The sequence below is a fragment of the Bombus impatiens genome, unplaced genomic scaffold (genome assembly GCF_000188095.3).
Source record: "Bombus impatiens unplaced genomic scaffold, BIMP_2.2 scf_0151, whole genome shotgun sequence".
In the NCBI taxonomy this organism is placed as follows: domain Eukaryota; kingdom Metazoa; phylum Arthropoda; class Insecta; order Hymenoptera; family Apidae; genus Bombus; species Bombus impatiens.
The window spans coordinates 2,630,406-2,654,106 of record NT_176570.1 but is presented as its reverse complement, the minus strand read 5'-3'; the positions used below and the strand labels follow the sequence as shown (position 1 = coordinate 2,654,106).

The 23,701-nt window shown below is 41.1% G+C and overlaps 2 protein-coding genes across 10 annotated transcripts in view; one reads left to right on the top strand and one right to left on the bottom strand.

The window, feature by feature from the left end:
• Positions 1-16,441, top strand: part of LOC100749353 (serine proteinase stubble) — a 78,584-nt gene extending 62,143 nt beyond the window's left edge. For 7 of the 8 annotated variants that reach the window (XM_033319360.1, XM_033319359.1, XM_033319362.1 and 4 more), the window contains 8 exons: positions 7,136-7,225; positions 10,055-11,256; positions 11,474-11,742; positions 12,201-12,474; positions 13,462-13,928; positions 14,331-14,628; positions 14,915-15,040; positions 15,300-16,441. In XM_033319360.1, the coding sequence (XP_033175251.1) occupies positions 7,144-7,225; positions 10,055-11,256; positions 11,474-11,742; positions 12,201-12,474; positions 13,462-13,928; positions 14,331-14,628; positions 14,915-15,040; positions 15,300-15,458 (2,877 nt within the window). In that variant the 5' untranslated portion in view covers positions 7,136-7,143 and the 3' untranslated portion in view covers positions 15,459-16,441. The remainder of the gene's footprint in view (positions 1-7,135; positions 7,226-10,054; positions 11,257-11,473; positions 11,743-12,200; positions 12,475-13,461; positions 13,929-14,330; positions 14,629-14,914; positions 15,041-15,299) is intronic. The other variant, XM_012382443.3, reaches the window with a different exon arrangement.
• LOC100749238 (location of vulva defective 1) lies at positions 16,369-23,695 on the bottom strand. Of its 2 annotated transcripts, none has more exons than XM_024365791.2 (7): positions 23,455-23,695; positions 22,711-23,012; positions 20,987-22,196; positions 20,205-20,410; positions 19,357-19,542; positions 18,424-18,643; positions 16,369-16,621 (listed from the first exon to the last, which is right to left on the bottom strand). In XM_024365791.2, exons 1-7 carry the CDS (start codon positions 23,489-23,491, stop codon positions 16,482-16,484), a joined length of 2,301 nt encoding a protein of 766 aa, XP_024221559.1. In that variant the 5' UTR covers positions 23,492-23,695; the 3' UTR covers positions 16,369-16,481. The 2 variants fall into 2 exon arrangements, with proteins under 2 accessions (XP_024221559.1, XP_003487394.1); XM_003487346.4 differs by having other exon boundaries at positions 18,502-18,643.
• Between the last annotated feature and the right edge of the window lie 6 nt (positions 23,696-23,701).

Genomic DNA, 23,701 nt, shown 5'->3' with positions numbered 1-23,701 from the left:
CGTGAAAATTGTCTGCCGGATATGTTCCGCGTGCTCGCGGTCAGTCGAGTTCTCGTTGCCCTGAAATATGTGTCACTTTTTGCGGACGCTCGTGCGCCATGCGGGAGACGAGTAACACGAGACCACGGCCCAGTTCCTCTGCAACCGCCAGGGACACACGCATTCTGTTCCTCGAGCGTTCCTCTTCCTTGACTTTTCTTTTTCTCTTCTCCTTATTACTCGTTCTATTATCTTGGTCTTTCTTTTCGTATTTCGATTCTTATATCGATCATATATGTATATATCGAGATGTCGTTGTAGCTGATAGAAGATGTCTGTTTCGTGCAAATCGCTAAATAAGCGGAAGAATGTAGGAGTAGATAACAGAAGAATAAATAATATAGTAATTAATGGTATAAGATAGGAATAGCGTGAATAAAACAACCAAGGAAGCGGAACCGCTTATAATCTGTAAGGAAAACAATTAAGATATTACCTGTTGGGATGATTAACGATGCTAAGTGATCTTGTTTTAATATTAATCTACAAAAATAGTCAAAATGGTTCAACATAAATGCAAATAGTTCCAAATTTAGTTGTACCAGTAATATCGTTTGTTCATATTTCCGTCTATTTCCGTATATGGCAGAAACAAGTTCCATCTCCATGTGCGAGCTCAATCTCGCTAGTCGTTCCTATAAAAATTCAAATTTCGTCCAATATCGGTGACGGGTTGCGTAAGGAGCTCGTCCTGAGTCAGTTTCGTGGTACAGAACTTTCGTTTTCGTTTGATAGGGGACGCGAGGAAAAATAGAAATCGAAATTACGATTGCTGAAGAGGAAAAGATGATTTTCTACGAAGCAAAATGGAATGATCGGTACGTTTGGGAAACAAGAACAGTATTCCACGACGCGGTACTGTTTCATATTACCCGGTTCTTTTTCCCACATACCTACGAATCGTTCATTTTCCATCGAAACTTTCTATTTGAGGATGTATGTTCTACCGACCTGGTGGGTGTCAATACTTGGCAAAGTTTTCTTATCTCGTAGGATGGAATTGGAAAATATTCCACGGCTCTCTTTTCTCGATACCTTTCAGCTTATTTTCCTTTGATCAATCTTCGTCTATTCTCAACAGTCTTCCCATTTGACTACGACTTCAGAAACTTGGAAATTTTACGTGAAAATTGTCAGGAAAAATATTAATTACTAAATTGTGGATTTTCATGCAATTACGACATTTATTTATGTATTTAAATATGTAAATATAATTAATTATATGTAATATAGTATATATATTATAATATGTAATATAATTATATAATTAAATGTGCAATAATGCAGATAATACACGTAATATGTGGAAGTATACGATATATGCAAGGTAAACGTGTCGTAGTTATGAAATAAGAAAAAGCTAGTATTTATAAAAATATATAAACAGCAAGAACATCCAGAATCTACTAATTACAGATACTCGTGCGTTCCACATAAAATCGAGAATATATTAAAACATCCTAGAACAAAGGGGTAATAAAAGTCACGAAGAAGAGAAAACAGCAACCATCGTGCAGTCTCAAAGAAATAATTCTTAGTCTGGCAAGTTCAAGCAAGGTAGTCGCCGCTTCCGGATACGAAATTGATGTTTGCATACCACTTCGGGGTTCGATCGTCGTCGCGTGTCCCTCGGTAGTGGTTTCCAGTGGCACAGCCTGGCTGGCAAGTAGAATCAGCCATCATGCGTACGGCACACCGCATTTTCTCCTGCAAACAGGAACATCCTCAGACAGGGCTCGCGTGACCTCTCGTATTTCCAGGCGTTACCATGGATCAAACTGCGAGATTACGAGCTTTCGAACCGCCTATCGACCGGTCACCCACGCACCAACCTGACCATTAGCACCGATAAATTATCCTACATCGTAACATTGTACAATGTGGCATACAATGGACAAAAATCGATATAATCACTGCTCGATCTTAATCTTATTATTCGATGATATCGTCAGCCCGTAAGTACAGGTAATAGAAACGTAAACGGCAATACTCTCAAAAATCAATAGAAGACCAGTAAACATCTTTTGTAGATGAAAGTCTAATCACTTGAAAATTTGCTCACTCGATAATTTGAGCAGAGATATGTCTAATTTTATGCTAAATATACTAAATGTCAGGCTGTATCTGACAAAACAGAGGATAGGGTTCCAAGCGTCGACACTATTTATCTAAACGTCATCATGTGTACTTAGACAAAGAAATAAATATTCAAGACATTTCAACCGAGTCAGCAAATAGGGAAAATAGTAGCAAAGATTTGATAAACAGACTCTTACTCGCGTCGAGTGAATCACTTGATATCAAGTTCCTGTCCCAAATTCTCGTTCAAACGCCGTACTGTGCATTGTTTCGTATCTTTATTCTTCGAAATTAAGTGGCAAGGATTCCGGTTGCAAATAATAATTGGACAAACTATTACGTACATAGCAAGATAGCGTTATTTTATCGCATAATCTTCAACATCTTAAAATTGAATATTCAACTTTGCACGGAATATATAATCAAACTTGCTGTACGTACATGTATATTGGCGTGGTCACTATTTTCCCAGAAAATTCTGTATCTGGAGATCTCGAAACGAACAGAAGTTCGTTCGAAGATTCCATTAGCCAGTAAATGGAGTGTATAAAATGAGAGATGCCGTTTGAGATATAACGCTCATAAACCTTGACGCGTGAAAAGATGTTTTCCGTGGAACGTGTCGTTGAATGGTCGGCACGCGATCACCGTTGGAAGCTTTCGCGACGCGCGATGATCGCGTAAAACGACGGCATAAATCAAGAGGAATCGACCCAGATGGGCAAGCTTTCTTCGAAAGCGTGGCCAACAATCGAACAGCGCCGGTTGATTTATGTGCCGTGAAACGTGTTGACGTGCGTTCAAGCCGACGCACGGCCGTTGAACGCGAATCAATGTTTTGAGACTAAACGATTCGCCGCGAGCATACCACCGTTTTCTGCACCGCGATCGCGAGCGTGATTCGCTTAAAATGATAATGAGCTACGGCCACGCCGAGAAATATCACTCTGGATGGACGCTCGTGGCCGTTAGACCGAGACCACTTTGCATTCGAGTACGTATTCACCTTTGGAAGGATCGATCGAATTTCAAAGCACATCTCGGAAAAACGATCCAGCTTTAACCGTCTAACCGCGAATCATTTCCATAGTCTACTGTATTAGAACTTTATATAGAACTCTAAACACGACTTTACAGGTCGTATTATCATTAAAACATCTTTATTACGATACAACGAAAACGATAGATGGAGGAAAAGGAAATATTTTTGTTCGTCACGTGTTACGTTTTTCCGACCACGTTGTTGTAATCTGCAGCGTCATGGTCTACGGTATAAACAAAATATTTCTGCGATTTGATATTTGTCGAACACCGTTCGAAGTATGCAGCAACAAAAAAACGTTGCTCCTATTTACTTCAGCGTGGACACGGCTTTAGACTCGTAGGTACGGTTGCTCGAGATCCTCGATAACATTCGCGGCACATTCTTCGCTGATGCTCCACTCGCCCTTCCCATTCAATCTTTCGAGAGAAAGAGAAAAATCGATTTCTCACTAAGGGATACAAAAGCTTTCACATTGGCGCGACGTGAATTTTTATCGAATATCGATTTTGCTCGGTTCGGCGGATCGTCCGTTCGGTCTGGCGTGTGTCGCCGTTGAAATACGAGACACGATAAAACCGCATCCGTCCGCTGGAACAAAAAACAGAGGAGATCATGGTCGGACTCCCTTCGCCGGGGAATCGGTGTCAACGAGACAAATTGCCTGAAAAAACGACCGAGAAAACCCCGAAAGTCAGCCGGATGACCCGGTATGCGAAACCAGAATTCGGTAACAAGCCGCCTTCAGCCCTCGTGCTCTCTTTCTCTCCGACTGTAATCATCGAGTTTTTCTCCTATCGGTCAGGCTGCACCTGCTACTGATTCAATTACGTTCACACGATGTACCCGGCGCGTTCGCAGGTTTTGCGATCCAGCAACAAGGGGCTGTAACTTTGTTCCGAAATCAGATTGTTAGCGAAACGTGAAGAAAGGAAGTAGAGTGGATATAAGGGAGAAGAGTGCGGTATCAGGGAGCGTTCCTTTAGATTCAGATGGCTACTTGAAACTTCTTTCGAGGAAGAATGTTGTTGAATGGAAAGAAGAATCGAGCAGCAAAGAAAGTGTTTTTAGCCTTTTTACGTTTGATGTTATACGTACGCAATTATGTAACAGTGAAGAAATGAAACAGTTGGTCAAATAAATTGAACGATTGTTCAGATATACAAAACAACAAAACCATAAAGTCAATATCGTAAGAGACAACTAGTAATTAAACATTTTCGATTTCTTTATTTATATTCTTCTTTATTTACATTTTTCTTTATTAAATAATCCTTGTTATCTTATTTAAGTTCCTCGTCCTTTATTATATAATTCCTTTTTGCTAATTTACATACACTTGCAACTAGGAACTGCTCGAAATGGGCATTCACAAAGGAATAGTCAGAGTTTCCCTCGCTTGTATAACAGCGTTCCACTGCGATTCGCGTCGGGCTGGAAATCCTGTTAAATCAATACCCTAATTGACCGAAGCGACTCGTGTGTAAACGCGCGTGAACGCGTACGCACGCAGCGCCGTTTCGCGTAATATTCAAGCAAGGATCTTCACAGCGTGGAAACATGGCCAGCTGGTCGCGATCGTGCGTTACACCATATCTCACGGTTTTACTACCATGCTGTTTCATTTATTTGCATAATAGCCGCTGATGACTCGTCGTAAAGACGCGCTGCAAACGCACAGACCTCGCCCTCTTTCGTTCCCTCTTGTATCTTTCATTTCCATTCATATTCATCCTTTTTTCATAGTCAAGCTTCGCCTCCAACAGAATATTTCGATTCTCTTCATATTGCATTTACCTTTTACATCGACAAGTTTTAATATTTTCTTTTAATCACGATTCTTATTCAGAATCGGAACAGGGTCGAACTTGGAAGACAAAACAGTCACTGACTCTTACGTACACTCGATACCACTTTAGAATATAAATATAAAGTTTCAAACGAATAAAATGAACTTACTACTTGAGTAGCTACACTCCAGCGAGTTTTCTCTAAGAGCCACTCTATATCACAGTTCGAAGACAGAAAGTCGATCGACTCTTGGCGTATGTCGTACGCACCTGGTGCGTCGCATTTATCACGATCAATACTTATTAATCGAGAGTCGATTTAATTGAATCTCTGGAGACCCCACCCATCGCGAGGTAAGAGAGCTTGGGGAGATATATCGATTTCCCTCGCGACTACATACTGACCTCTTCGTCACGATATTACGCCGCATTAAATTCAGGTTAGCGCGCTGGAGGACTCATAAGACGCGGACGCAAAAATTATGAATCCCGTGAAAGGTTTCTAGTACAAAGGCACGGCTGAACGGTCCAGTGCAATCGCACATTTCATTAAACCGTTACAGTGTGACGAGTTCTTTCGCCCGGGACTGTAGAAAGGCGCGCGAACAACGATTGTTCCGCCATTCCATTTCGTTCCAGTGATATAACATTATGAAAAACCAGACGTCGAGACTTTAAAATTAAATCGTTGAAACTCCCTTTTTCTCTGGTCTTCGGTTGTAAAATGTAGTAAGGTAGGATTGTTCCAGTCACCTGTGTTTCAACGTCTTAAAATTCAGTCTTGATCTTTAGGCGAAATAATCAAACGTTTTGTATGTTATGAGAGCAATTAATCTTTAACGTAAATGATAACGAAAGAAGGAGAAAATATTCGCGTACCCTGTGATAGTGTAGTTTAACCGAAACGAGTTAAACCGAGGACGCAAATGCCTCTCGATAAACACGGTCGTTAAGCATTCTATCTTATAGTACGAAGGCTATTTTTCGATACGGAAAAACGACGAGTTCGTGAAAATCCAGGTCGAAGCATTAAAATCAACTTACGAAAGAGTTGAAACTATTAGTTGGGAAATTAAGAAATTACTTAAGAATGAAATTAAAATTCCTCTAAATTCTACGATTAATTCCGATTAATTAATTAATAAATTAAGAAGGAATTTGTTAATTATTTTGTTTCTCAAACATTAAATTTAAATTAACTTTAAATTACATAGAAATAGAAAACTTGATAATAAAAAATTATTTTATGTAGGATGAAGAGTGTGAATTATTATGTAGCATATTTTTCTCCTATCACTTCGCATAAACGTAGCCTACAAAAGTCTGTAAAATTCGACTTCGCACGATTTCTCGCATCGAGAGCGAAAATGTGACCTAGGGATCGTACTTTGGCACGGTTCCAAGGCACGCGAGGAACGTGAGGCATTAGGCATGCTTATTAGTAACAGAAACTGAAGAGAAGCGACAGAAGGAGCCTCGTACACGTATCTGCACGCGCGCACCTGTATGCAGCGGTGCATCGGAAATTGCCGGAGCTGTGGCATAGGCAATAACGCGAGCCATACAGGTGTAACTCGGCCCGTGGATAACTGGACGCACACGTAGCCGTGTCCCGATGGGATTAGACGAAGAGTTTTGCAACTGTGCCACCGGTAGCCGGTCGCAATTTGCATGATTTCCGAAGATTAACCTTGTAGCGCGCGTAACAATGCCCTCGAGCTAGAGCTGCGCATTTTCTTCATGGAAGGATTATATCGTTTCATAGCCGCGACGAGAAACGTCGATACACGGCTGTCGCGTATTTCCACGACGAAGAAATAGATGAGTCGAACAGGAAATTGGAAACACGCGGAGGATTGATATTCTATAGCTGTTGAACCAACGGCATCGATGAATAGTTGCTTGATTCGCGTAAGGTTCAGCTTCTTCAATCTTGCGGATTTTATACGGCAAGAAAGAAAGGTCATTCCTTTTTGTAGCGTTGATTTGTCCTCCTTCGGTTCTGTCGATGAAATACGCGTTTTGCGATGGAACGTTATTCGTTCGTTCATTGAGAATTGAACGTGAATCATGTACCTGGGCAACGAAATTCTGTAACTTGTAAAAGGTAGAGTTGATCATTCAGCTTCTGAGAGGCAGATAAGTAACGTAATATATTTCTAATGATTCTGATTTCTGATTTCAGGGATCAGGATGCGGTGGATCGGTTACGTGGCCACAATTCTCTGGTGGTCGGGCATCGCCAGGTCCCTCAGTACGCTGAATCGAGGTCACAGTCAGTAATACTCCTTTTGGTGGTTTTAAACGCGAGTATTTCAGTAGCAGGCGCGTTCCTTTCCTCGTGTCTCCCCGAGCTGACTTTCTTGGCTGGACCACTTCCTCGCTCGAGACTCTCTCGCATGCTTTCGAACCAGAACTGGCCATTAATCGGATTCCCTTCGTTTTAATGCTATGCCTGACGTCCTGCGCATTTAGATCATTCTCTCTCTCTCTCTCTCTCTCTCTCTCTCTCCCTCTCCTTCTGACTCTCCCAATTTCCAAGCAGTAACAGTTTCCGATCGAAAATACACACTGTGACTTCAGACGGATACTTACCTTTTTCATTTAGGTAGAAATGGCTAGTTTTGACTGTAACCCTTCGTCGTTAAACGTTCTCCACTCTCCATCTTTCTTTCCTTCATCTGTTCGAAACCTGTTTCTCTTTCTTCATTGAGACTCCTCTAAAATGTGTAACAGCTAATTGGACAAGGAACTCGGTCAAGGTGCAGTCGGTCGTCTGCTTCGCGGCCGTGGGAAAGGAAAAGCGAACAAAGGGGGCGACTTTCATCTTCCCTGTGTCCTGAACAACCACCAGAGATACGAAATAAGAATGGAAAAGTCTTCCACTTCTCATTAACCCTGCACTGTGTACCAGAAAATCTGCACGTCTCATTTCTGCACTGGTACTAACGATAATTGCGCTGGAAAATTAATGTACCGTATGCCGTACCATTTAAACTGTCTACAGAAGTATGATAAATTCAAAGTATTCATCTCGACGACTTTCCTTACGCGCTCGCGATATTAATAGCAAATTAATATCTTCTGCTACCTTAGCGATGGTAACGTAATATTCCTATCCCCGTTTACCAACTGCATTATGTACACAGTCATAACGAACGTGAACGTAATTACCGTACCAGTACCATACTACCCGCCTCTACGTTGCTAAACAACGAGCTTTAATATCCGTCTTTAATTACTACCTGGGACAATGCGGAAAATCGTGCGCCAGCAAAAGAGACTGATCCTCTATCAACCACTCGTGGCACAGAAACCTATGTTCCGTTTCATATTTCCAACAGACAATTCAGTCAAGCATTCTCGTCCCTTTTGTACCTCCACAGAGGTGTCACGGATGGTCCATAAAGGTTTGAAGCTTCATGGAATAATCCAGGATCCAAAGGACGTCGCGTAAAGTAGTTTTAGCGATGAGGTAGTGAAGCTTTAGAGAGTGTTATCTGTCATAGTATGATATTATAAAGTCGTAACTTGCAGGAGAGTTTAGTTATTAATATTGACGTGATTTATCGTTGTTTTCGCGATGGATATAAATTTTACGTAACGAAGAACGTGGAACAAAAAATATATACGTACGGCCTAGCTGAAAAATGTTTGTCTGAAGACTTCTGAGCAGAAGTATATTCGCTTTCTATTCGCGTATACTTTTGATAGAAATACAATCAAGCATTCTATCGTTTCACCGTAACAAGATAGTTGGAACCAAGTCATCTATTTCTTACGATTCAAGCCCCTGCAACTATCATAGACAATGTCCTCTGATCCATGAGACTGTATGTCTTCGCTGTCGGCCATTGTTTCTCCCCACGAAGACGAACGAACGTCGACCACCGATAAAGTTTTTCTTTAATTAACGCGGTAACGTGGTATAGGAGAAAGCGAGACCGTGAAGGTAGAGACCGCGACAATTTACGTCGGTTTACGCGCTCTTACTGTCTCGGTTAACGACCTGGCCCAGGTCTACGTACTCCCGTACACTTCGACGATCGACCACACGCTTTTTCCTTGCTTCTTTCCATCCTTTTCCTTTTTGTTTTTCTTTTTTCGCGTACGTCCCCGACTTCACGTGACTACGAGCACTCCAAGAGGATCACGGCGCACTTTCACCAACCAACGAAAGATTCTATCGAAGGTTGAGCACGTTAACGACGCTCCAATTACCGAACTCGGATTCTGTCTCAAATGGTACCAGGTCCTTTTAATTAGCGATTTACCCGAAATCCAAAGAAGAATCGCACGGTGTCGAAGAACTATCGATCCAGCAGTTAGTCCTTGAACGAGAGAAACGATTATTCCTCGAACAGCGCGACCTCGCAGGTCCCAGGATGCCTGCGTTAATTATAAAGCTTTGTTGGTACGATATCGAATGAGTTAAACAGTTACTCATCACGCACTACGCGGTTACGAGATATAGGTCAACAGGCGCATCGTTGAAAGTTTAGTTCAACGTGTTCGAGATAAGGAAATAAGCGTCCATTGAGTTCATGAGGTATTCTCGTTAGCCAGGCATTAGTATAATAGATCGTTACGGGCCATTAAAATCGATTCTAGTTTCGATGTAAACATTGCTATTAGAAGGATTTAATTGTCCATTTATTGGCCTACTTCTAATCTTCGTGCAGATGCGCGATACACATGTTGGAATAAAGAAAAATTCATAGGATCAAAATTTATCATGAAAGTTATCGACTTAACGTTCCTAATCTATAACAGAAATCACGTTCCTTCTCCTTCTGGTTGATATTTGACACAAATTCATCATATGGGTTTGACAGAGCAGTCGATAAATGTCATGAAACGTGTGAAATAACATTGTCTATCTCCGCTGTTTCATATCCTTCCATGTTCACCTAGAATACAATTCGCCAACGTAGAATAATCGATTGGATGACGATGGATAACAGGATGATAGAAGCTCCCAGAACGCCTCAAAGTCTAGATCCAAGATACTTCGACCGTTTCTTAACTTCTTACAATGCTAACCATAAAGAAACTTCGGAAAAATTAAAATGTGGTACCAAAGATGTCAATCATCTATGCGTAGGTTACAAAATCACCCCGAAACCCTGTCGAGTCCCCGGGCCAGAGTCCAAAGAAGGCACGTGCATGTTCGTGTGGGAGTGCATTAAATCAGAGGGCACGCACGTGGGCGTGTGCGTGGACACGTTCATGTTCGGCAGCTGTTGTGTGCACAATACGACAACGAACGCGATCACCGCGTCCAATCTTCAACACCACCAACATCAGTACCATCAACACGCTTCATCCTCCTCATCTGATCCATTGAGACCAACCCTAGCGGAGGCACTGGGCAACGAATCGACCAGGCCAACGTTGACCTCCCTCTCCAGCTTCCTCGTCACGGACTCGAGCACCGCTAGACCGAGTCACCATCCATCCGAGACGCCGGTATCTTCCGGAGGGTCCAGCAGACCGCACAAACCGCTCTCGGCCGGTTCCGCTAGGCCGCTGCAAAAAAGACCGCACGCGAAACCCACGTCCGATCACAAGGACAGAATTCAAACTTCGGCGGTGCCTGCCTCGTCGAATTTCTGGGAGAAGGGCTCTCAGAGCACGAAGAGACCAGGTTCGTCAGAATCTTGGGACAAAGGGTCTCAGAGCACCAAGAGACCTGGATCTGGATCCTCGGTTCATTGGGAGAAAGGATCTCAAAGTACTAGGAAACCTATATCCTCGGATCTGTGCGAGAAAGGATCTCAAAGTACTAGAAGACCTGGATCCTCTGATCTGTGCGAGAAGGGATCTCAAAGTACTAGGAGACCTGGATCTTCCGAGCTTTCGGAAAAGGGATCTCAGAATACTAGGAGACCAGGATCTTCCGAGCTTTGGGAGAAAGGATCACAGAATTCGAAAAGACCTGGAGGTGTTTGGGAGGATAGTAGTCAGAATACGAAGAAACCTGGTCATCATGACTCCTTGAATATTCAGAAGACAAGACCGGAAAGTGGTCAGCATACAAATATCAAAGAGAAAGATACGACGCATGGAAGTTTTCAGAGTCATCTTCAGGGATTCAAGGATAAGGTGGACACTGGACACAATACATTGGTGATTAGATTACCGGCGAAAGAACATGCTTCCAGTGAAGGTGAAGGTATAAGGCACAATAGGCCTAACAACCAAAGACCGTCCGAGTCGAGACCGGATGATAGTAAGACCGGGGATGCTGATTTGAGCGTGCAAGAGTCGATACATAGACCCAGTGTTAATTCAGTCGATGAAAATGTGAGTATTTGGTAATAACGTTCTAAAATAGCTGTTCTTATTTCGGGCTCTTTATATAATACAATAGAACGTATACGGTTAATGAAACTTTACAAATTCCAAATTACGAGTTAGTAGTATCACAAATTGCCAATATTATCTAACAAATTCGAAATACTTAAATCTCGAGGGACTCGAATTAAAAATAAAATTCAGAAATGTTTTATCTTCCATCCAGGAATCTGTCAAGGACCCTCATCCAAGTTTGAACTTCATTCATACGGAACGTCCACAATGGGCGACCAAACCAGTATCCCCGAAACCTACAACAGACTTCTCGAAACCATATTTTTCGATAAAAACGACCACCACCTCTCGACCGATTCTGATGAACGATCAGCCAGATACCAGGCCGAATTTCATCTCAAAACCCAATAGTCCCAGCACGGTTACGAAAACCTCCACCACTGTCAGACCGACATATTTCAGTCAACAGTCCACTACCAGGTATTCGACTATGTCTTTACGTGACTTAAAATCGTAGCTTGAAATTTTTATTGAAAATTCTTTTTGTATCGTTTCTAAACACTCTAAAAGTATATAAAATTCACCTGAAGACTTTCATTATGAATTTATACTGTATTGCTAATACGTATAACAATATGTTTCAATGTTTGCAAATGCACAAGCCATAAATTCACATACAGAATTTTATCATCAGATGCCCTGGAAATATGGCATAATAATATTTCAAAGTCCGGAAGCATAGAATTTTCTATTAGAAGTATGATCTTAGCCACAGCTTCCTCGAATGAAAAATGTTGTCCTGTGTGCCAATCTTCTTCCTTTGAGCCCCTCGATTAAAGTCTAATTTCAAATTTATTAACTTACTCCATAAGTAATTAGAACAATCGAGCGAAACGACGGTGTTCGAGCGCCAGCTTCAAGCTTTTCTTTCATTCTAGCGCAGCCGGATCCTTGCCACAGACCTCTCACTGGCATGTGACCACAGAGCCCGTGTTCGTCACGAAGCAAAGACCGTTGTCGTCCACAAAGCCGATGGGCTCACCCGAGACTACTAAACCTTTGACCAGCAGTTCGCATTTCTGGTCGGAAAACAGTTGGACGCCGCCGAGACCGTCCTTGAAACCGCACTGGACTGACAATCCTAGCCTTCTTCAGAACGGGCCCGAAGCATTTCCACCGCGGCCGAGTTTCAAACCGACCGAACCGCATGAAGTACGTCCAATCACTTGTTCATCATGTCGAACCTCTAATCTGCTTAATTTAAAAATATTTTGCAAGTTGCAGTTACGGATAATCTTTATCAAAATATCACTGGAATAACACGTCATTCTATCGATCCTATAATTACTTTTTCACCTGTTTTCACTTAATTGCTGCAATAGAATCATCCATAGTAAAGATCCTTTAATAATTTTGTCTAGTGTTGCCAGCTATTCAAATAAGGAATCGACTCGTGGCCAATTAACAAGGCGCTATCGTATACACATGCTAGATCGTATCAGTGTAATTCATAATTAATTTACAATTCATAATATTCATAATTCATAATGTGATTCATAATGTAATATTCATAATTCATAATTTGATGTGTTCATAAGATCATAGAATTCTTAAATAACTCGAGGATCCTCGGTTCCTCGCCGCTGCCACGCTGCTCATAATCACGAACGCTTCTTCCTCACACGAAAGATATAATGCTTCCGTGTCTTATCTAGAGATTGGTTCCCCTCTAAGCAATAGCTTCATCGTGTTGTATCCTCGATCAAGAATATACTCTCTGTACCCCGCGGTACAATTAGATTCTATCGGTACTCGTCATAGGAAAAACATCGTTTCGCTAAACGAAAGAAAACATAGCGCGACTTTTTGTCAAAGATTACTGTTAATCGCAACAAAGAAACGGCGGATCGGCCTTCGGCTCGATTACACAGTCCATCGAACAGCATGATACAAAATGAACGAAGAACTCCATCTACCATCTTAAAAAACTAATATTGGCTTGTGCGAAAAATTTATTGACAAAATTGAAAAATATTATGTCTTTATAGAATTCGTATATCAGTAAACAATATATATATATACTATCTCTTCATAATCATTGATTCTCTCTCACATATAGAAAATTAAGAAATTCCAACATCGCACATGAAATACTCGGATAACCAATCCAACTAATATTTATATATTTCTTTTTTATAGAACACGGAGTTTCATAAACCGCTTGGCGCAGCACACTACATCACCACGTCTCACTTTGAGACTTCTGCTAGGCCTAGACCCACAAAGAAGACTACCACTTCTACGACAACTACCACTAGTACCACTACAACTACTACCAGTACGACCACGACCACGACCACCACGACCACCACGACCACTCCAAAACCTGACACGACAGTGTCTACGACCGAGGCAGTCGCGAAAACTGGATCGGTGTTAACCGTGTCTGCCGCGACTGAAAGCAAGGGTATGCAGTGCGGAGTACCGCCCCTGTTTCCAAGACCGGAGACCAGGATCGTTGGAGGCAAGGACGCACCGTTCGGTCGATGGCCTTGGCAAGTATCTGTTAGGCGTACTTCGTTCTTTGGCTTCTCCAGTACTCATCGATGCGGAGGAGCGGTGCTGAACGAGAACTGGATCGCGACTGCGGGACACTGTGTAGACGAGTGAGTAATATTCCTCGTTCTATTATTAGGGAATTACGAGCTTCTTGGAACTTTTCACGACGATCGACATGTCACGTTTTTCTTTTTCCGAAAGCAATCGTGTAAAGAGCGTTACACTTTAGCACCAATAATTGAATATTCACCATTTTAATAACGCGATAGGATTTCTCAGAAGCAAGCCACATAAGAATAATTCAGAATATTAATTTCAAAATTTGTCAAAAAATGATAGAACAAAAATAGCGAAAAAGAAAATCTACGATCGTTGTCAAATGTTGCCGCTTCTCGTATAGAAAATGAAGCTCGATTAACCCGAATACAGAGTCGAACAGCTTACCTGTTTCTTCCAATAGCCACTAAAATGCAAAACGAAACAAATATTTGTTATCGATTCTGTTATAGCCTGCTGACCTCGCAGATCCGGATTAGAGTGGGCGAGTACGATTTTTCGTCTGTGCAAGAACGATTGCCTTACGTTGAGCGTGGAGTTGCGAAGAAGGTGGTGCACCCGAAGTACAACTTCTTCACTTACGAATACGATCTGGCGTTGGTTAGATTGGAAAGCTCATTGACGTTCGCGCCGCATATTTCGCCGATTTGCCTGCCAGCCACTGACGATCTTTTGATCGGCGAAAATGCGACTGTCACCGGCTGGGGAAGATTGAGCGAAGGTGGTACACTACCTTCTGTGTTGCAAGAGGTAAAATTGTGTGAAGATTGTCAAGTGTAAGCTTCAGCAATTTTAGAGGTTCGATTCGCTGTATACCACGTTTTAACGGAAGATTTGTAATGAGTTTGCGGATTTGTAGATAAATTTATACCTTTTTATTAACACGATTAATGATACGAAACTTAATCCTGCTGTAGTTTTCGAATATTTATCTTATTTTTATTTTCTAGTACTTACTTTGAATAGTTTGTATATTAGGTACATTAAGATAGATACGGAATTGTTAATTTAGAAGAGGGTTGCGTATCTATTGCAGGTTTCCGTGCCCATAGTGAGTAATGATAGGTGTAAGTCAATGTTCCTGAGGGCTGGGAGACACGAGTTCATACCAGATATTTTCCTGTGCGCCGGATACGAAAGTGGAGGCCAAGATTCTTGTCAGGTACCCTTTTAAATTCCATATTCATTTTATATTTTACACTTTATATATATATTCTATCATTTAGTTTACTATTTTTCTGTATATATATATTTTATTATACAGGAATAATATCCAAGATTCCAGTTGTCCCACCAGGACGACAATGTATGAATATTCTTTCAAATATTAGATTCGTATTAAAATTGATATTGTTCTGAAACCAAACAAATTTTTGCCGTGTTTCCAAGACTCAGAAAGGCTTCTTACGTGTAATTTTCAGGGTGATTCGGGTGGTCCTCTCCAAGTAAGAGGGAAAGACGGTCGGTACTTCCTCGCTGGCATCATATCCTGGGGAATTGGTTGCGCGGAGGCCAATCTGCCAGGCGTGTGTACCAGGATCTCCAAGTTCGTACCATGGATCCTGAAGAACGTCACTTGACCCGGTTTCCAAATAACCATTTGCCACAGGACCTTGTCGACAGCTTGCGACGAACCGACTGTCCGAATAGGAGTTCCAAGCGTAACTCTGCACGTTTCTTCGATTTCTTAACCGAGGGGTAACCAGGAGATTGCACGAATCACTGCCAAATACGTAAGACTTGTCGAAGAAAACGGGACTCGAGCAGGAATGGTTCTCGTTCTTCTTCGAAGACGAAAAAAGCAGGAGAGAAAAAAGGAATGGTAGAAAAGAAACGAGAGATATAAGATATATATGTATCTATACATTGGATAGAAGTTTGAGAAACTTCTATCTTAAAGACTGCTACTCGGAAAGCGAAGCCAATCAAACACAGACCGCGCGAGACTGTGGAGATCGTTATGGAACGATAAAAAGAAAATCACGCGCGTAGGACTGTATTTATATATATAAATATACATATAAATATAAGTAAGATAATAATATATTTCTCAGCCGCGAACGAACCGCGTGTTCGTCTGCCAGTTTTTTGCTAGCCTGTACATGAATATATAAAAAGAAAGGAAGTCTAAGCGGAGAAATAGCTAACGGCTTGACGTTGAAACGCCACGTTAAAGAAAGGACGTAAATAATTAAAAGACGCGGTTTCAACTGCAAGCCCTATGATTATGCATCTATCTTACTCAAATTGTATAGCGAATTCTGTAAAATGCTAAGTTCTTGCCCATCGCCCTTAATAATCGTCTATTAATCGAAAAGCTAAATTAATCTTCTCTCTCTCTCTTTCTCTCTCCCTCTCCCTTCGTCACTCTTTTTCTCTCTCTTTTTCCCTTCTTTATTTACAACGTACGGATATTTTTGTACAGACATCGTGTACTTAAAGGTAGGTGTGTGCGAACTAGGAAAGATCTAATAAATATAAATATATATATATGTGTGTAATTGTTTATAGATATATAACGATATTTATAAGTATGTCAAATAAACATATGTGTTTATTACTACCCGGAACTTGTCCATCTTTGTTCCCAAGTAGATTAAGAGTTACAAAATTCGCGAATTGAGCGGATCGTTAACCCGACCAGCGATCAAAGCTACCGAAGTCTCTGCGTCGACGATGAAGTAGAGGAACGGATGGACAACTGTAAATGGCACTGGCCCTGCCCTCTCGAATAATCCATTTCCTACAAAGAAAAATTCCTTTTAAATATCTTATTCGTAACTCTAAACGCTTACTTATTAAAACTCGATAAAATTATATAATTGAGAAGCTTTCCAAAAAATGGGTCCATAAGACAAGACCAAGGGTTCCATAAGACTCTTTCTCAAGTATATCGTGTTAAAGTAGCTCTTAGCTATTAAACTTAGTAACTAAATTAAAAAACCAACAAACCATAACTACTTATGTTATTTCCAAGTGATCTTCTTTTATTATAGACCTATAGACCCTTTTTCCAGAAATCATCTCAGTTATAAGCTAATACAGTGCAAATGATAAAGAAGTTTTAAGTAAATGAAACGAGTAACAAGGAGTCTGAAAAATTGAGAGAGAGGATGAAAATTGGAAACAAGCAGCTGACAGATTAATGAAAATATTTACGAGCTGCATTCCTTGTAACGATTCAGGAATTCCTAGTAGGCATAACGGAGAACGAACGCAAGGTCTTTTTATTTCCCTCGGTGAGTCAGGCACACAGGATATCAGTGATTAAATCCAGCCGACATTATAACAATACTGAGAATATTCTTGATCGTGGCCGGCGTCGATTACAATAAACCGGAAACGACAGCTCTTGGACGAACAAACAACGAATTAGCGACGATTCGACATTCGACAGACGATCGAAGGAAAGGCGAATCTCTCAGAATCTTTGCGTAATCAAACATCTAATGACTTCGCGGTAAAAGAGAGAAATTAACTATTATATGGATCTGTTTTCTTCCTTTCAAAGAAAATAAACTAACAGCGATATTTGTTCAATTCTCACGATGCAGTTTGCTGATACGACGTTGGTTGCCAGTCAACAACCTCGACGAGTGAGTGTATCGAGTTACAGATCCGGCAATCTACCAACGATGAGATAGTCCCTTGACGAATCAATCAAATTCGGCGCAGTTCGCGATGCCCCGATCTTCGCGAAGATTTCTATTTCACCGCGTGTCTCTAAAAATTCCGTCTTCCACAAACACATATTCTTAATATTAAGAAAAATATAATAAAATTCTAAAATAAATCCTAAATCTGAAATCTAGATCTACAAAATTCTAAAGGTATGATCAAATCAATTCTGAAATTAATTTTATAGTAGCTAAATTTGTTTTCGCCGGTTAAAAAATGTTTTTATTAATGATTCCTTTAAAATGTCTTTGTTTAATTATGAATTCGAAAATTTTTATGAAAGAGATGTAGCATAGCAGTCACATAGATGGATATCGTAAATCGAATTCGTAAGAGATACACTCTGGCTGACAGAATTTACGTAGCAATCTAATACGAAGAAGAAAATAAAAAGGAAGGGGAAACTGATCAGACACGCGCCAGTAGTAACGGCAAGGCATCGTCAGACACTTGTCCGCCGCGCGTCCACCGATATCTTGTTGTTTGCGAACGACATGCACCGTAGAATCGCAATTTCACCTGTGGATATTGCGTCACAGCGATTACCTGATCGAACATTGCTAATCGCTGATCGCTTCCTCCTACGATAATCCGAGATATCCTCTTCTGTTTCCCATACAAGAGAAATTCGAGACTCTCCGACATCCTCTAACAAGAGTATAATTCTATGGAAAAATTTGTAAAAATTCTAGACCTCGCGGGAGGAAGATACTGGATAAAAATATTGGAAAAATTCTTGCGAAGGAAGAATGCTAGGTCTTCTAAAATATTTAACGCCGCCATATATTTACGTAGCTCTTGGAGTTTGAAGTTATAAGGAAAGTAGAGGAAGAGTGCAGTAGAACGAAGAAAGCAGAGAACAGAAACCTGGATGATAGTATCGATAATAGTCCCGACGCAGTGGAACGATCAATGGAGGATCGGTAGGACGATAAGTCGACTCACGAGAGTGGGTTCTGTCGGGTTTCATATAGTTTCTGATGTTCACCCCGATACTCTGTTGCACGTCTCTGGCGTACACACCAAGATCTGGTGTCATTGGTGAGAGGTCGGCGGTTCTAGGCTCGAACACGTCCAGAATTCCCAACTGAAAATGAAATTAATTTTTTATAACGAAGTATTAAAAATATATAATCAAATAACGGGAAAAGTTATCAAGACGATAATTAGAATCGTTAAATAACGCGGTTCAAAGAATATGGATAAATGATAAAACGCTGGTAAAAATCGTACATTGTCAGGCAAAGTCAACGACGATTTTAAATAATCCTATTCGACCGCGTGAAGTGGCTCAATAGAACAAAAGACTTTAACTTCAAGAGTCAAATTATCTCAAGCTGAACATCGTCTATTCAAAGGCACTAAAACCTGTGAGAATGCTGAAATAACAGTGGAATCGGTCGTAAAACTCGCGACTAGAATAGTGCCGGGCCCAGAATTACGTCTATTAAACAATTCTCATTTTTCGCTGTGCGCTTCGAATTGTCGTGAATTACGTGTCGTCAAGAAGGCTACGCGTTGTGCCGATCGCTCTGCTTCGCGGAATACAGCCGTGACGAGAAACGGAAAGTGCGCTCAAGATCTCTAGACTAACGCGATTAAGTAATTAGGCGCTTAATGGCCGCGACTAATGGCAAAATATCGAGCGGCGAACACCGGAAAACACGGTTCGGCCAGGTTTTCAGAACCGTTCCCTTTTGATCTATTAAAATTTATTCTTCAATGATTCGATCTATTTCGGGAGGAAAAACAAACTGAATAACTATTTAAGTTTTTTTGTAACGAAATTGTGCTTCGTACCCTTTGCAGGAAAGACGTTAATGTGACAAAACCGCGCAACATAAAGGACGGAATGGTGGCCCTGACCCAAGTAGCCTGCAACTGCTTCCGCAAGAGTCTCAACGATTTCCCTCCAAGATCTCTGGCCAAACGATACGTGTCCCTTCTGTCTGTCGCCATCATTAGCAGGATATTGTACCTTGGGTCCTGTAATAACGAGTTAGAAACGTAATTTCGTACAGAAATCATTCGATGACTCTTTACGTTCAGGATCCTCTTGTATAATTAAACTACCGTTAACGGTGAAACTTGGCAAGTCGCGAGTTACTAGCTATCAGTACTAATAAATTCTCTCCTACGGCAATCATAAATTTAATGTTAAAGTAAATTAAATTTCACGAATGAATTTTACAAGCTGCCACTCGTTTCACTATTCTGTATAATATAAAATTGCAAAGTTATAGAAGTCTACAACGTACAACTTGTAATTTTGCAATTCTAATATTTTTTGTTAGTAAATCTTTATTATTTATTTCAAGTATCTTTATTAATCGTTCCATTATTCATTAAAGCGACGATATGCCGCAGTAACTATATGTGAAATTTTTAAAAAATTGTCACACATCGATATTATGTATAATCATTTATCTGTTGATCAATATATACTCTTTGTATTGTAGATTTTAAAATGGAGGACAACATAATTGTTCGTGTGTCGCCGCAGTAATTATAGATCATATCAGTTTATAGTTTTCTGCATACGGGCGGTACGGCCGTACGACATACATTTAGATGAATAATTATAATAGTAATTATTAAAATAAATATATGTTTGAGAGCTTTTCGTGGGAGAAAAATATGGTTCTTACATCAAGTGGAAACTCAAGTGCAACTGCGTGCAGCGATGGAAAATAGGCAAAAGGTAGAACTGCGAAGTATCTGGAAGCCGTAACGGAGGAGACATCACAGCCGTTTACTAGGAACGATATCTCCGTCGAGTCTCTGACGGATGCCTCGTTCAAGGTCGTGGAATAAGGCTTCCAGATTCCTAGGTCCTGCATCCAAATTCCTTCGTCTGAAATGCAAAAAATAGAACCATAGATAGTAGAAAAATTCTATTAAAAAATTATTTTCCGACACAAGTTACGAAATTAATAGTTGAAAATTAAATAGTCTAGTCAACACGTCAAAAAGATTGTTCTACGTGTAAAAAACACAGATGACTACAAAAACTTGATACTGTGAAAATGAAATGTAGAACTCGATACGAAAGAGTGCTTCGTTAGAAAATAGGAGTATGCGCCAATACTTTTTGCAGCTACGCTAATATAAATACTCTATAATGTTACTCTTCAAGGATAGGGAGACACGAAAACACAAAAGAAGACAAAAAATCTACAAACTGTATAGCGTGTCAGACAACCACTAATTTATCCCAATTTCTAATCTCTATCTCCCTTTTATTTTTCACGGATCCTAATACAATAAACCAACCAGATTCATCAGCGCTTTAAGATCCTTCGCCATTCGTCTTAATCATTTTCTACAAAATTCTCCACACTCATCTCATCCATCCTGTTAATCAACGTATAGAGGAATGAAAGAACGAATAACAGAAAAAGAAGAATAAAACAGAAATAAAACACTCTACCTGGATAGCTAGAGAAGAATCCCCTGGGGCTCCTGTCGCTACGTTTCCTTCGATTCATCATCGTGCTCGAGGATACAGTGGTCAGCTGTCCAGTCGACCCGGTTTCACTTGTGGTCGTGACTGGCAAATCGGTAGATCCCATCTCGTTCGGGATAGACTGATTGTTCGAGCCCGTTGAAACGGTATTCTCATCAGCAGGTGGTCCATTCGTGGACGACGCCTCGTTCGCCTGAGTTGGGATCGTCGAACTCGTTGAAGCTTCTGTGACATTTGCTGCTGACGTTTCTGAAGTTTCTGCGGATAACGCGATGACAGTAGTTCCGGTAGTTGTTGACGTAGAACTTGGCGTAGAGCCTGTTAACGCGGTCGTTGACTCCGTGATGGGTTCCGTCGTCATCACAGATTCGGTGGCCTGATCGGTAGAAACGGTCGTCTGTCCAATAGCAGATGTAATCGTCGATTCTAAATTTGTTTCCATTGATGTTGAAAATGTTACGGCCGTCTCCGAAGTTGAACTTGGAGTAGATATAATCGCAACGGTACTCGTCAAAGTCGATGGCGTACTTGATGTTCCATCAGCATTTGGCGATTGAATACTTGGTGTGGAAGTGACCATCGTTATAGGTTGAGCAGAATTTGTAACGGTTGTCTGCGGTATTTCAGAAGTTGTTGTAGTAGCTGCAGTAGTAGTAGTAGTAGAAATAACAGTGGTAGAAGTTTCAGATGAAGTTGTAATTGAACTAGGCAAGGTGCTCGTAGATGTAGTCATTGCCTCGGTAGATAAAGTTGTAACTAAACTAGGCAGGGTAGTAGCTACTGTAGCACCCGTTAAAACAGCACTATCAGAAATAGTTTGTGTCAATCTATCTTGCTCGTCTACGGTGCTTAAGGTCATTTCAATAAGTTCAACCATGGGAGTAGTGGACATTGGTATATCGCTAGTGACCTCAGAACTCTGCATAGTTCTTATTGTTGTACTTGGCGTAGTAGTTTCGTCAGGAACCAACGTTCTTGCTTCGGTCGTCGATTGTTCAGTCATCGCACTAGTTGTTTCTGGTACAGAAGTAGTTTCGGTTTCGTTGGTCTCCTCCTCAGGGATAGACAGATCGAATCCGTAGAACCGAAGGATGTCTTCGTACTCTGGCCTCAGTTTCGTGTTCTCGTGATTGAGCGTTAGACCCCCGAGGAATCCATCAGCGTTCAAATACGTCTTTGAAATACAGAAATAATTACTATAGACCCGTCACGGATGTTTGATTCGTTACGAAACTTGTTCGAAAAGGGCGATCGACCAGAAGAGAAACTGCCAGTTAAGGAAGAGAAATTACGCGTTCAAGCCTCAAATGAACTGACGCAGCAAATTTTCCGTGTTCCTTTACTGTGTCTAATCGCACTCATCGAACGTATTATGCAACAGTGAAGAATTTAACCCTCTGATGCTCGGATTTTTCCAAACTTACGAAGAATATAAAAGAAATAGCTGGCATGACAATTTATACATACACCGCTGCTCAAGATGCTCAGAACAGAGCAATGAAATATGAAGAGCACGAAAAGACGCAGTTTCACAGAAAGTCATAGCCTGCATTTTTTATAAGCGGGCTGTTTTGAAGTTCAGTGCATTGTCAATCAATTCCATATCGTCAAATTATTAAAATATTAAAATATTGAAGATACTTCTGGAGGGGTTAACGAGAGTCAGAAATGACTAGGATAATTCTTACCCTCAATCTACGATGGATATCGCGAAAACCGATCCTGGTGATGTCTCGATCTCGCGGTAGACCAAGAGCATCCGCGATTTGCTGTCTTCCTCTGCCAGCCGAGCCCTCGTAAAGTGCGGCCAGGATGAAGCCAACCCCCGTCGGCGAGAATGCAACGTTCCCGTGGGCCGTGTACTGTTGCAGAATCCGCACGCCTAGGTCGTTAATAACGTCCGTGATGATGTCGACCGGCCGATGCGGAACCGGTTGATACCAGCCGTCGAATCCCACGTTGTCGTAGCCGTGGACAAACACGGACGACACTGTTGGAGAATATTTTCATTGAATAATCGCATCATCTTAAGGAAGATTAATTAAATCCTAAGATACGGACAATTTCTCAAATACCAATTGACGTTGTTGGAACGTTTTCACTGAAAAATTATAGAATCTCAAAGAGGCTTGGTTAAATCCTAAGTTAAGGACTATTCCTCGAGCATGAACGACACTGTTGGAATATTTACCACAGAAAAATTATAAAATTTTAACAAGACTCGATTAAATCCTAAGTTAAAGACAATTCACCGAGTACGAACGACACCGTCGAAGAATATTTTCATGGAATCGTAAGGAAGATTAATTTAATCCTAACATAAATCGTGTATATATTGCGCGGAAATTGCAAAAGTTTAATACTCCGAACTGTCAACCAATAGACGAACATTAAATCGGAATAATAAAAGAAAAGGGAATAAAAATACGTACGCTGCAACAGGATCAGCCAGGACATCCAGGCGCCCATATTAATCGCGACTGGTTGCTGGATAACTGGCGGACGAGGAGCACAGGTCGACTGGCGAGGAGCATGGACAACCCGTCTCCTCGCGGATTCTCTCTCGATTTACGAAAGGAAGCGCAACACGGTGGCGCGGAAACGTGGGTCGACAAGCAGCTCTGTTAGGATTAGTCTTAGTCGTCCGCTCTCTACGTCGGAACTGGCTCGCGGATGGTG

Coding starts and splice junctions, on each gene's coding strand:
- LOC100749238 (XM_024365791.2), bottom strand. CDS start 23,491: ATGGGCGCCTGGATGTCCTGGCTGATCCTGTTGCAGC. Junction 20,411..20,986: donor ATTCTTCTCTAGCTATCCAG/GTAGAGTGTTTT, acceptor TTTGCATTTCAG/ACGAAGGAATTTGGATGCAG. Junction 18,644..19,356: donor TAACGTCTTTCCTGCAAAGG/GTACGAAGCACA, acceptor TTTCATTTTCAG/TTGGGAATTCTGGACGTGTT.